General features: G+C 58.1%; 1 protein-coding gene across 24 annotated transcripts in view; it reads left to right on the top strand.

Annotated features, from left to right (window-relative positions):
* The window catches only part of PLEC (plectin), a 122456-nt gene that overhangs the window by 63424 nt on the left and 45569 nt on the right, over window positions 1-13463 (top strand). For 2 of the 24 annotated variants that reach the window (XM_083516410.1, XM_083516409.1), the window contains exon 1: window positions 13234-13420. The exons of 17 other annotated variants lie outside the window; for them this stretch is intronic. In XM_083516410.1, coding sequence (XP_083372536.1) covers window positions 13249-13420 — 172 coding nt within the window. In that variant the 5' untranslated portion in view covers window positions 13234-13248. Of the gene's footprint in view, window positions 1-2099; window positions 2353-2901; window positions 3112-8713; window positions 8799-13233; window positions 13421-13463 lie in introns of those variants that run through there. 5 more of the 24 variants (XM_083516422.1, XM_083516421.1, XM_083516412.1 and 2 more) reach the window with 5 other exon arrangements.

The following is a 13463-nucleotide window of genomic DNA, read 5'->3' as shown; positions in this document are numbered from 1 at the left end:
CCTGCTCTTGGCCCCCCCGCCCCATGACAGAGCATGAAGCTCCACCACTGCCTGCATCTCTCCATTCAGAGAACTGTCACATTTATTTCTGCTCTGTTTATTGCTATTGCTTCCTTTTACTTAAACAATTCCTGATCCACAAGAGGATATCTCCTCTTATTCTTATTCACCTGAAAGCTGTTTAAAAGTCCCAAGTATGGATGTCGATGTTTGTTGACACTCTCTGAGACCTCTACTAGGTTTGTGAGACAGGACATGTCCCTCCAGAAGCCAAGGCTTGTTCTACTGTAGGCTTGCTCATTTCATCTGGTCCTGGTGATTTGTTAGTTTATAATTTTGTCTATTAGGCCTAGTTTGCATCCTGATGAAGGTTTGCCCACTTCTGGAGGCCCGGCTGTGCAGACTCCAGCCTCTGGGACTTACAGAGAGTGCTGGTACTTTTGAATGAGATCTTCCTCAGTAGAAAGTCATCAGGCCAGGACTTGTAGCCAAAATGTCTAGCCAATCACAGAACTTGTTTGTCGATTGCAACCTAATCCTGTTCATTTATGTTTACTTGGAAGTAAGGCCCACTGCCAGCAAAGGGGGTGCAGATGTACCCCTCCCCTCCACACAAATCACGCAGCTAGGACTCCAGGCAAACACTTTAGATCTCTGCCAGAAGTGAAAGGTGTGAAGAGGATCGCTTACATTTGACAGGCACACACCAGGCTCCTCAAAGGAAAGGAGAGAGAAAAATGTAATTTAACTTGAAAGGAAATGTTGAAGGACTTATTGCGCATCTAGCCTTGGGCAGAGAAACCTCAGGGGGGGCTCACTAGCTACTTCAAGGGCTGGTTCAGAGAGGAGGGTCCAGCCCCAGAGGGCAAGGAGAGGCTAGATCTAAGGGGCGCAAGAGGAAAGGTTTCCCGGGAACTTCTTGATCTTTCAGGGGGGGAGGAGAAGGCAGCTTGTGCTGGGAATCTCCGGTGATCAGGGGGCGGCTGTTGTGCTCAGATCCAGCTCGCAGGCTTCACAGTTTGGCATCTTGCTGAGCCCTGTGAGAAGAGGGTGCTGGACCGGAGGGGCCATTGGCCCCGATCCTGCAGGCTCTTCTTTTGACCCAACTACCCAGGGATCTTACTGGAGCACAGAGGCCTTTGGGGGCGCCCTGGGGCTGGCAGAGGGTTGGAACGAACAGCTTAGGAATCCTCCACCTGCCCTCTGATTCCAGTGAATGACGAACTACCCTTGGATGGTCTCCCTGACCTCTCCCCCCCCCCCACCTCCTTTACCGAACTTGCAATGCGGCTGCCTTAACTGTTCTCAACTAATCGACTCCTATTCTTTCGCATAGAGCAAAACCTTCGCGGGCAGCTCGTCTCTCTCCTACATCAGAAGCACCTCCAGGGTGGACCCAGGTGCTTGACCGCCCTGTGGCGTCAGGATTAACCCCCCGCTGGCTGTGGGGTGCTGCTGAAGGGCAGCAAAGGTTACATGCCAGCCCCGCAGATACATTTATAGCATTTTTACGACGACGATGGTGCAACCTTTCCCCTTTCCAAGCGGCCCCTCCTTGCCTTTCAAGGCTGTTGGAAGCGGGTCTTGCCTCCCGCTGCTTCGATGCCCTGACCTGGAATTCTCCCCTGGGAGAGGCTGGACGGAGCGTCCTCTCCTGGCGCAAAGGCCAAGCCCTGCTGGAGGGCGATGGGTGGGGGCGCCACTCGTGGCCCGAAGGGCGTTTGAGGTGGGTACGGAGCATACCCGTCACCCCCGAACCTGACAGTCTAACCCTCGGTCCGCTGCTCCTGATGCGCCAATTCCTCCTAAGCAGCTTCGCCGCTGGCCCCAGGGAGAGGATCTCTCCCGCGAGCGGCGCAGGCCCTGGCTTGGGGGTGGAAGCCCCCTACCAACCCCACTGTAGGAAGATGCTTGCGGAGAGCGCCCCTCGCCCCTCGAGGGAGGGTCACGCAGGAGGAGCAACTGCGGCGGAGGCCCGGCTCAGGCAGGCCCCCTTTGTCCGAGGGGGCGCGCACAGGTGCCTGCCTCGCCGGGGAGGGGGCAGCTGCGCTGTGGGGTCCCTGGCCGAGCGCAGCCTGGCTCCTCCTCCTCCTCCTCGCTCCGGTGTAATGTTCTAACTCGAGAGCCGTGACAAGGCCCGTCCTCGCCGTCGCCGGGCTATTTATAGGCCCGCCTGCGCCACTGCCCCCTCCCCGACAGCCACGGGGGACCCGCGGGGGCTGGCGGTGTCGTGAAGCCCGCAGCTCCGGACCCTCACTCGGGGGCTGCCGCTGCCGCGTCCTGTAGCTGCTCCTCTTGCGCGGCCGGGGGTTGCCCTCCGGGACAGCGGCTCTCCCATGAAGATCGTGCCGGGTAAGCCGTGGGTCTCGGGCGGCCGAGCGGGGAGGCACTGGCGCCGGCCGGGCGAGTTCCTGGCAGTTATAAAAAGCTTGGCCGCTGCCGGCCGTGATTGATGGAGGGGGGGGAGGGGGTATTTGCTCTGCCCACCCGGGGCAGCGCCGCGCTCGCCCTCCCGCTTGGCTCCGGGGAATGCGAAGCGCACTTGGCAGGGTTGGGCATCAGGCCTGGCGCGAGCGCAGCCCGCGATTCTCCTTCCTTGCCTCCCTCGGTCGTGTGGCTGCGCTGCCTAATGGTTGGATCGAAGGGGCCGAGCTAAGGGGAGGGGGAGGGCGTGCCAAGGCGCTGGGCTCTGCCCTGGCGAGGGCGAAGGGAGTGGTCAAGGCGCGCGGGTAACCTTGAGCGCTGCCTGCGCAGGGACAGCGGCTCGCGCCGTCGAGGCTGCGCCGGGCTAGGCCGGGCTCCGGCGGCTCCGCAGTGCGGGCGGCGGGCCGAGGGGGGCGGGCCTGCGGGCTGCCCCGGGAGGAGGAGGAGGAGGAGGATCCTGAGCTGGCGGCTCGGGCGGGGCGGCCGCTCGCTCAGCGCCAGGGACTCGGCGTAGCGGCTGCGGCTGCCGTCGGAGCACCTCCGTGCCCTGCTCGGCGTCGCCCGCGGCCTCCGCCATGGATCCCGGCGGCGGCGGCAACCTCTTTCCGTCGCTGGTGGTGGCCGGCCACGCGCTCACGCTGGCCCTGGTCTGGTACCGGCGCCGCGCGGGGAGCCCCGGCGAGGACGGTGAGTGGCGAGAGGGCGCGCGGGCGGCGCTGGGGCCCCGAAGACAGGCAGGCAGGCGGGCGCGCGCCGAGGGGCGGGGCGAGGCGACCGAGCTCCCCCCTCCCCCCGGCAACCAAACACTGACACGTGGGCGCGCGCCCATTAACCCCTGCGTGGCTGGAAGGCGCGCCCGCGTGCCGAGAAGCCGGCCTTTGCAGGAGAGCCGCTCCGTCGGTTGTCAGTCGGGATGATAATTCGGTCGGTAGAGTGGGGGACTCTGGACCGCAGAGTTGTGGGTCGGAGCCCCAAGCTGGACAAAAGATTCCTGCATTGCAGGGGGTTGAACTAGGTGACCCTGGTGGTCTCCAATTCCGTGGACCCCTGCTTGGCGGCTTTTGGGTGCCGCCTTCAGGTCGAAAGCTCTGTGGGTCCCTTCGCTGCCTTCAGTGCCGCTGGCTGAGCTTGGTCGGGGGCCGCGCTCAAGGCGACCTACCTTGCAAGGCTGTTGTGATGAGAGGGGGAGCAGGGGCGCCTCCTGCTGCCGACCTGATGCAGCGCAGCCCGCCTGGCTAGGAAGCCCCTTCCTCCGCTTCCCCTGGCTCTCCAGGGAGATGGGAGTCTCACAGCGAGAGTAGCTGGGGGAGACGCTGAACTCTCCTCCTTCTGGGGCTCCACCAACTGGCCTCTCAAACTGCCCCACTGGATGCCACCCAAGTCGGAGGGGCTCTTCTCCGTGACTCCAAGCTGGAGCATCTTCTAGATAGTAGCAGAATGAGGTCTGCGGAATTAGTTCCCTTCTGAGACCCGTGACGTCAAGCTGTGTCCTGCACTGGACTCTGGAATACCTTGGCACAGCACATGCAGGCATTACTTCTGCCAAGGCAATACCCCCCCCCCATGAGATGAGGGCAATGCAGGCACAGCACTGGGCCAGCTGCTTGTGGGGCTGGAGAGGGTCTCTCTTGGGGAGTTGCTGCTCTCTGGGTGGCAAGGCTGTCTCCACTGCCCTTGGGGGTCTGCCAGAACCCACAAGGAATGACTGGTGGGGGGGCTTCATTGCATGTTTCAGCAGCAGCAGCTGCCCACTTGGGTGGGGGCAAGAGGAGTGGGACAAAGGGCAGGTTTAGTTGTAGGTATGGGGGGGGGGGAAAGAATGAGCAGGTGTCCCCCCCAGGAAGGAGGGTGGCAGCTGCTGCTGCTGCTGCTTCTCTGGCTTTTAAATGGGAGCAGCAAAGCTTTGCCTAAAGATCAGTAGGATTGAATTTCTGTTGGAAGCGCAGGAAAGGAGGAGGTTAATTTCTGGGTAGTGAAAGTGATGTTCCTGCTTGATGACGTGATTGCCTCCCCTGGAATATTTTCCAGTGCCACTTCTGATGCCATCTGACCATCTCCGGAGAGGACACTTCCCCTCTTGGGGGGGGCATTGGGGAGGCAGAATCTCTTTTGGCCAAACATTCCTGTTTTAGTTTTCTGTTTGGGATGCTGCCTGGTCTTCTGCAAGGGGGTCAGTGTCTGTCTGTCAGACCCCCAGATCTCACTTCTGGGGCCACCCTAGGATGCCGCCCTCACCCTCACATGTGCCGGTGACCTTTCCGTTGAAGGAATGTGGCATTTGGCAGTTCTGTGTCGATCCCACACAAGTGTGGGGGGCACTGGGCACCAGAGCTCTTTGTTGGGGGAGCAGGAGAGTGCATTTAAATGGCACAGTTTGTTCTGGTAGCGAAAGCACTTTGGGGAGGGGTGATTTTCAGTGGGAAATTGGGGAGGGGGAGGATGAGGGAGAGTTTAACCCTCTCCTGCCAGCTGCTCAGGGCTCCACATGCGTAATGTCTTTTTTTTTGGCCTTTAGCAAACCCCGTGGGATGGTGGTGGCAGCAGCAGCAGCGCCATGCCGCCTTGTTCATTCTGTTCTAGCAGCCACAGCACATCTTTCCCTTGAGGGTCCCAGGGAACAGAGGCTGGCAAGGGAAGTGGCATCATGGCTCACATAAAAGCATGCCAGCCCCACCCCTCTGCCACACGCTCCTTGAGGCACCAGCAGCCTTCTCCTTTTGATGCCAGCTGGGCTTGGTCACCTCTGAGCAGCACCTGTGCCTCAGCGTGGGTGGGGCTGTGCCAGACAGCACAGGTGGCAGCCTCTGAGCATGTTTTCAGAAGGGTGGGGAGGAGCCAGGCTGCTTCTCTGGCTGCGCTTTGGGGCAGGAGGGGGAAGGACTGTGCTCCCGGCTTCCTCCTCTGTTGTCCTGCAGGGTCTCTGGGGCAAAGGGGTCTGTACTTGCTGTGCTTCCCCCCCCCAGCTAAAGGCTGGAGTTGCATAGCAGTGTCACCACTGGGTGCTCTTTCTCCCCCCCCCCATCCTTCTCACGGGGATCATGTGCCAGCCAGCCTTTTGAGCTGGCATCCTTGTTGGGCTCTGTCCCCCCTGCCAGCTGCTGCTGCCCCCAGCTGTTTCCCAGAGGGGGAGCCTGGAGAGAGCCCCCCCCGCCTTCCCTGCTTCTCTTGGGCCCAGCCCAGCCCGCCATGCTGCCCAGTCATGCTGCATTCAGCTCCAATTTCACAGCTGCCCCCCCTCCCATAGGCCCAGTTCTGTGGTGCCGTTTGGCAGGCAGTGCTGTGCCCAGCCAAATGCAGAAGCAGGAGTCTAGGACTCAGTCTGTGACTTTCTCTGAGTATGTGCAGAGTGCATCTTCCCTTGGTGCTGCAGAACCAAAGCCCACCCTTAAGCTTGGGCTTCGGGTGCCACAGGGTTTTCAGCTCAGGAAAATTGTGCCGTCTTCATGGTGATTCTATTCCTGCTTTTAAAGGGTTTTTTGTGTGGTTTCTGTACAATGCGCTGCTGTTTTGCAAGAGGCTGCTATACTTTAATAAACAAACGAATATTGCATGCGGGAGACCCGCTTCTGTGTCTTAACATCTGCAAGTCCCATGTCTTGCACAGGCCTTGGTGCCCCACCCATGGGTGACATCCTCTGACTTTCGTGACACAAATGAGGAGGTTCCTACGGCTGCCCACAGCTCCTCTTTCCCCCTCTGCCCCGTCTGTCAGAAGCTGAGCTGGTGGTTTTCTCGGAATCTCTGCCACTCTGCCACTCATTCCGGGCACCAGTGTGGGTGGGGCCTTCCCTCCATTGCCATGGCAGCCTCCTCCCCAAAAAACACACATCAAGTGATCAGGAAACCGCAGTCTGGTCGCGCACAGTGAAATTGGAGCTTCCTGGCTTTGAAACTGCCGGTGGCGGTTGGGGACCGAGGTGGGAGGGAGGCTGGCAGGGTGGGGAGCCAGGTGAAGGTTTTATTTTTGGAATAATAATTTTTCAGAGTAGTTTTTACAGTTATATCAAAAATTTCTGATTTGGTTATACTATTAGAAATACATTGACTGATAATTATGAAATTATTGTGAGGTTTAATAAGTTAACTGATTATATTTGGACAAGTTTTCTTCTATACTTTATTGGAAGGAGAAAAACAATCATTTCCTTAATAACCATTTATTTAAACCATTTATTTAGCTAAAACAATAACATTGTAGCATATGTATCCATGTTTGTTAACTGATGTGGTTGAACAATTTAAAAAAAAACTTAGACTGAGTTTTAGCACACATGAAAAACTTAAAGCAAATCCTTATTTCCTGATGAATAACCCTTGGACTGTAATGTAACTTAAATAGAAAACTATCTTTAGAAAGATTCCCCCCCCAGCATTTTATTTTAAAAATCCAATTTAAATACAAAAAACCAATTTAAATTAAGAAAAATATTTTTTAAAAAAAATCATTGTTATTTATCCACCCTGGTGGGGAGGCACAACATTCTGTGATTTGGATGGGGGCAGAATGGCAGGGCTAGGCTTCTCTTTATATATGTACTATTTTGCTGCATCCCTTGTGGTGGTTCAGTGCTCAAGGAAACAGTCCCTGGCCTGGCAGATGAGCTAAGCTCCTGAATTAGGCAGAAAGCCCACTCAGCATCCTGTTCATCCAGTCAAATGCCCAAATGGCCCTGTAGACCTGAAGGAGCATCTCCACCCCCATCGTCCAGCCCAGACATGGAGGTCCAGCTCCTTCCCTCCCTGCGAGAAGCCAGGGGGAACCAGGGAACCAGGCAGAGGGCCTTCTCGGTAGTGGCGCCCGCCCTGTGGAACACCCTCCTATCAGATGTCAAGAAAATAAACAACTACCTGACTTTTAGAAGACATCTGAAGGCAGCCCTGTATAGGGAAGCCTTTTAACATTTTATTCTGTTTTTATGTGTGTTGGAAACCGCCCAGTGTGGTTGGGGCAACCTAGTCAAGACGGGTGGGGTACTATTGCTACTATTACTAGGAGAGCAGGTGGTGCTGTGGTCTAAACTACTGAGCCTCTTGGACTTGTGGTTCGAATCCCCGCGATGGGGTGAGCTCCCGTTGCTCAGTCCCAGCTCCTGCCAGCCTAGCAGTTCGAAAGCACGCCAAACAGTGCAAGTAGATAAACAGGTACTGCTGTGACAGGAAGGTAAATGGCACTTCCGTGCGCTCTGGTTTCCATCACGCTGTCCCGTTGTGCCAGAAGCAGTTTAGTCCTGCTGGCCACATGACCCGGAAAGCTGTCTGTGGACCAACGCCTGCTCCCTCAGCCTGAAAGCGAGATGAGTGCCACAACCCCAGAGTCGCCTTTGACTGGACTTAACTGTCCAGGGGTCCTTTACCTTTACTACTGGTACTACTAGGAATAATAAACCCACCAGCAGGATGTGGGGGCAGCAGCAGCAGTGACCCCCTCTCTCCTGATTCCTGGCAGCAGCCCCCCAAGGGTGGAGGGAGAGCGTAGTCACTGCGGCCAGGAACCATGGCTAGCCTTTTGCTGCATGAACTTGCCCAGTCCTCTTTTAAAGCCATCTCAGTTGGTGACCCTTGCGGCCTTCTTCCCTTGTTCTTTCTTTGGCGCCGCCCTGAACCCGCCAACATTAAGCTTCCCTGGAAGTCCACACATCCTGGTGCTGTGAGAGATAATAATAATAATAATAATAATAATAATAATAATAATAATAATAATAATAATAATTTATTCTTTATACCCCACCCATCTGGCTGGGCTTCCCCAGCCACTCTGGGTGGCTTCCAAAAGAATATTAAAATACTGTGATACATCAAACATTAAAACCTTCCCTAAACAGGGCTGCCTTCAGATGTCTTCTAAAAGTCTGGTAGTTGTTCTCTTTGACATCTGGTGGGAGGGAGTTCCACAGGGCGGGTGCCACTACTGAGAAGGCCCTCTGCCTGGTTCCCTGTAAATTGGCTTCTCGCAGTGAGGGAACCGCCAGAAGGCCCTCGCTGCTGGACCTCAGTGTCTGGGCAGAACGATGGGGGTGGAGACGCCCCTTCAGGTATCCTGGACCGAAGGGAAAAACCCTTCTCCATCCACTCTCTCCACGTTGTGCATAATTTTATAGAATTCTACCTCTTACTTGCCTTTTCTCTAGAATACGAAGCCCGAATTGTAGCCTTCCTGCCCATGGAAGCTGCTGTGCCAGTGGGTGTGGGGCGCTGTCAGGCTTGCCCAAAGTGGGGGACCCCGACGCCTCCTGCTTCCTGCTGTCTCTCTGGACCACGGCGGCTCCTGCACTTGTCTAACCTTTTGCCTTTGACCTCCAGGGCAATGGCTCACAGAGTCCTCTCTGCCCAGGCCTCCTCGTGGGTGAGCTGGAGCCTTTCCTTGCCCCAGGACTGTAAGTTGTTGCAAGCGACAGCCCTGATTGGGGGGGGGGGGGCATCACCTGGGCCCCAACCCCCACTGCAAGCTTTGCCCCTCCAGTGAATCGACACCCGTGGTTGCTAATGTTAAATACTACATACTAAAGTGTGTGTTTTGTGTTGTTGTTGTTCCATGGACTTAAATACGTGGTGGCATCTACTTACAGCCCTTGCGGGGTTTGTGTGCGCAGAGGGAGAGAGAGTTTGGGGCCCCTCTCTGTGTTTCTGCTTCAGCCCCCTGATCATTTTGGCAGATCAGGAGCATGGCTGTCAGCTTTTTCCCTTTTCTTGCAAGGCATCCTATTCAGATAAGGGAATTTTCCTTTAAAAAAGGGGAAAGTTGACAGCTCTGATCAGGAGCTGACAGAGCAGGGGAGGGAATGGGGTTTTTTGGCAGGTGGAGGGCAAAGGACAGCTTGGGCAATGAAGCGGGCAGGCCTGGGGAGGGGTGCGTGTGTGTGTGGTGCCTCTGGCTCCTGACCACTGCTGCCCCAAAGCTCAGCCTGCAGGCGGTCTGTGCTGAATGTTCTACACAGTGCAGAATTGACATGGACTCTGACCAGTGTTGATGGAGGGTTTTTTGGGGGGTGGAATAGGCAGGCGGAGGTCGAGGGACTTCCAGCTCCTCCTGCTGCTGTCAGGTGGGGGTGTAGCTGAGCCATCCGACAGAGATTCTCCTCTCCGGCTGCTCCCTGCTGATTCTGCTAATCCCTGTTGGGCTGCAGCCTGTTTCTGGGCAGAAAACTTCTGCTTTTTGCTGTTTGCCACCTGCCTGCCTGCCTGCCTCCCTATGTGGCTGTCCTTGGCCCCTTGCCAGGCCTGCTCGAGGGGGGGGGGCTGCCGCTGCCCTCCCCCCACCCCGTCAAGGTCGCACCTGCCAGGACGCATCAGCTTCCAGGGTGTGTCCAGATTCTTGACTGCCGTGGAGGTCACCTCTGGACTCCGGACAGGGCTGCTGGCTTTCCAGGGGGTGCCTGGCCCCTGTGCCGGTGGGGGCTCTGTGGGGCAAGGCAACCTGGGAGGGGCTGCCCCACCCAGTTCTGGCTTGGGTCTATTTTTAGATGGCGCACCTTCTGTCTGCAAGCTGGTGAGCGCCGAGGGAGGCTGTTTATCCTGGAAACCAAATAAGAGGCCTGGTTACTGTGGCTGCTGCTAATGGGGCTGTTTCTCCCTCACCAGACCACAGACCAGACTGGGGGGGGGGGGAGGGACTGGCCTCAGGCCAGGCAGTGGGAGCTCTTCACAGCCTCGGGGATTCCACTCTCCCTCTGGAAATACCTGGGGACTTGTGGGCCTTCAGTGAAGCTGCGTGTGGGGAGAATCAATGAGGAGTTAGTGTGTGGCATTTGCTCCCCCAGGAGGCAGGGATGGCCCCCACTGGGATGGCCTTAAGAGAGGATGAGACCAATACCTAGAGAGGGCTGTGATGGCTATTTGCCCTGATGGCTCCTCTCTGCCCTGGGACCCATGGAGGGGATTCCTGCTTGCTGGTTTCCCCACAGGCGACTGGTAAAGGTAAAGGGACCCCTGACCATTAAGAGCTGCCAAAGGCCCGTCTAGTCCAGCCCCCCCTTCTCCCAGGGGCTGGGGCTGAGGGGGGGGGCATGTTCTGATATTTGTTGGTCCTGAGGCTGGTGCCTCGCTCCCTTGTGTTCTCTGACCCCATGGGGGGGAACGATCCACTTTTCTCTAGGCTGGTGACGTGGTATTATTAATAATATTTATTAGTGGAGTTCTCCTGCCAAGGTGAACTCAAAGTGACTTACAGAAAACAAACATTAAAAACGAAATAAGTGGACATATGACTGTTGAATTTTAGAGTATTTATTTTGTTTGTTTATGTTAAAGAAAACTCAATAAAAAGCATTTGGGGGGGGGGGAGAAAACCGAAAAAACGAGAGTAAAAACAAGGGCACAAACAACCTAGACCAGGGGTCAGGAAACCTTTTGAGCTGGGGGCCGCTCCACCGTCCCTCAGACCATGTGGGGGGCCGGACTATATTTTGAAAAAAATAATGAAAGAATTCCTATGCCCCACAAATAACCCAGAGTTGCAGTTTAAATAAAAGGACACATTCTACTCATGTAGAAACACGCTGATTCCCGGACCCTCTGCGGGCTGGATTTAGGTGATTGGGCCGGATCCGGCCCCCGGGCCTTAGTTTGCCTGCCCATGACCTAGACGCTGGCAGATGATATGAGTAAAAGGCAGGTGGGATGGGGGGGGGGGCGTCCTGGCTGGGCCTGGCTGGAGGGGCTGTGGAGCCCCCTAGCGGCCTCCTCGGGGATAATGATGAGCCCCTCTGCGTGTGGGTCTCTCACTCGGAGACTCTGCTCTTTCCTATGGGGTGGGAGGAGAGTGGGCAGCCGCGCCCCCTGTGCTGGTGCTGCTGTGGGGGCTCTTCTCACGTCCTTCGTGCCAGGAGGGGTTCCCGCTTTTCCTCCGCAGTTTCAGGAGCAGCACCCATCTCCTCCCCCCAACTTCCACCCCCAGGTCCTTCTCTCTCTTTGAGGGGGATGCTTTTTGTTGGGGGGCGGGCGAAGGAAGTCAGACCTCAAGGCTGGGAGGGACAGTCGGTGCCGCGTCGCGACAATGAGCCGTGTTGGTGCGTGTGCAGCATAAAGGGCACCTCTGAGCATGTGCAGAGCGCGGGCGTTGGCGGGGCGGTGTGTGGCGCTGCTTTGGTGAGCGGGAAAGGCCGCCTGCGTGCTCTTCCTGTCCCGGACGCAGCACCCCCCCCCCCAGTCCTTATTCACTTTTTCCATCTTCCCGCCCTGCTGTGCCAGAAAAGGGGGGCGGGCGGATGCTCTTCTGGTGCAGGAATCTGGTTCCGATTATGCCAAGTGACTCAATTGTCCCTCTGCTCCGTGGGGCGGGAAGGGGGGGCAGCGGGATCCTGCTGCTGCCCCCTGCCCCGCCCAGACCCTGGGAACCAGGCTGGCCCCGAGAATTTCCCAGCGTGACTCAGGGGCCAGGGAGCCCCCTGGGGGCCGGATGCCTGCAGGGGAAAAAGCACCCCCCTCTCTCCCCCCCCCCGCTGCGCTTATCGCGCCCTTTCGCAGCCGCGCGCGGCCTTATCTGCCCCGCGCAGACGCGCACGTGGGAGCCGGGGGTCAGGCGGGGGGAGCGAGGCCAGATAGCCAGGCTGGCCGGCCTTTCCCTGCGCAGGGCCCCCCACCGTGTCCCGGGGCTCCCCTCGTGGGCAGGAGCGAGACCCCACGGGGGGCGCCAGAGGTTGCCCAGCCCGGTGCCCCCTGCCCCCGGCTCTGGAGAGCTGGAGAAGGGCAGAGGCACCTGGACGGGACTTTGGTGGGACTGGCTTACTGCGCCGCGAGGGAGGGAGGCTCGCCCGGCGCCCGGCCAAGGCGCTGGTGACGAGAGGGCGACGTGCGGAGTCCCCGCGCGGCTCCGGCGGGGCTTCCCCCGCTCGCGCCCTCGGGGACCGGCTGGCTCGAGTCCCGCAGCGCCCAGCGGGCCGGAGCTGCCTCTGCCGGGGGCCTCTCGCCGCGCCCCCGAGGGTGGCTCCGGTGGCGCTTGCCGCTCGCCTGCACCCTCCGAGGGCCGGGGAGGCGGCCCGCTCTCCTCTCGGAGGCCACTCCTGGCTTGGTGCCCGCCTGGCATTTCCCGCCAGTCTGCGCAAGGCGGCTGGTTAATGATTATTTCTTTGTCGTTCGTTTCGTTTCTCTGTCGCTTTGTGTTTTGAAGTCGGCGGCAAACCTCAAAGCGGTTTACAAGCTGCGTGGAAACATCGAACAAAACCAGAAGGAAAACAAACAGAATGTATCCCTGCAGAGCAACACAATTAACAGGAAACCAAGACATTATTTTAATAGTTTCGCAACAAGACCCTACAGAGGAAGATAAAGTGTCGAATACACATTTAATGCTGCAAAGTTAAGAGCAAAACATTATTTGAAGGCGACGGGCTTGGGATAGCTCAGTCAGTAGGGTCGTGGCTTCGAGCCCCACGCCGGGCAAAAACGTTTCCTTCCTTGCGAGGGGCTGGGCTAGATGACCCCCGTGGTTCCTCCCAACTCTGCGATTCTATGAGGATGATCACTAGAGGAAGCCAGGCATCAAATGCACACTGAAAACAGCACTGGAACAGGCGCGCCCTTTCCCAGAGCCTGTGGTGCTAGTTTTGCGCATCCCGCGGCAGTGGCAGTCAGAGCGCGCGCCTGCCATGCGCGCCTGGGGCGTTTGTCTGTGTGCGCAGTGGCCCAGATCGCGGTTAGGGTTAGACTAGACGGCCTCTGGGCTCCCCTGTCTCAGTCCCAGTCCCAGCCAGGCCTGGGCCGTCGGCGGTGCGCATCTCTGGCAGCAGCCGGGCCTGGCGTCGAGGGGCGGGCGCGGGGCGGGGCGCTTCCTGCTGGCGGAGCCGTCGAGCCGGCCGGGCGGGCGGGAGGGAGCCAGAGCGCGTCGCCATGGCTTCCCGTAGCAGCAGCAGCAGCAGCAGCGCCCTCGGCGGGAGCGCGGAGCCGTCGGTGAGCGCCTACTTCGCCTACAAGCGGGAGGTGCTCCTGGGCGCCTCGGAGTGGCTCAGCGCCCCCGAGCGCTACCGCCAGCGCCTTCTCTACAGCCAGCTCTGCTGCGTAGGTAGGTGGGTGCGTGGCTGCGGGCGGGCGGTGGGAGGCGGGCA

This window comes from Podarcis liolepis, assembly GCF_965112155.1.
Source record: "Podarcis liolepis genome assembly, chromosome: 8".
NCBI classification, from domain to species: domain Eukaryota; kingdom Metazoa; phylum Chordata; class Lepidosauria; order Squamata; family Lacertidae; genus Podarcis; species Podarcis liolepis.
The sequence above is the reverse complement of the archived record's forward strand: the minus strand, read 5'-3'. Positions and strand labels throughout refer to the sequence as shown.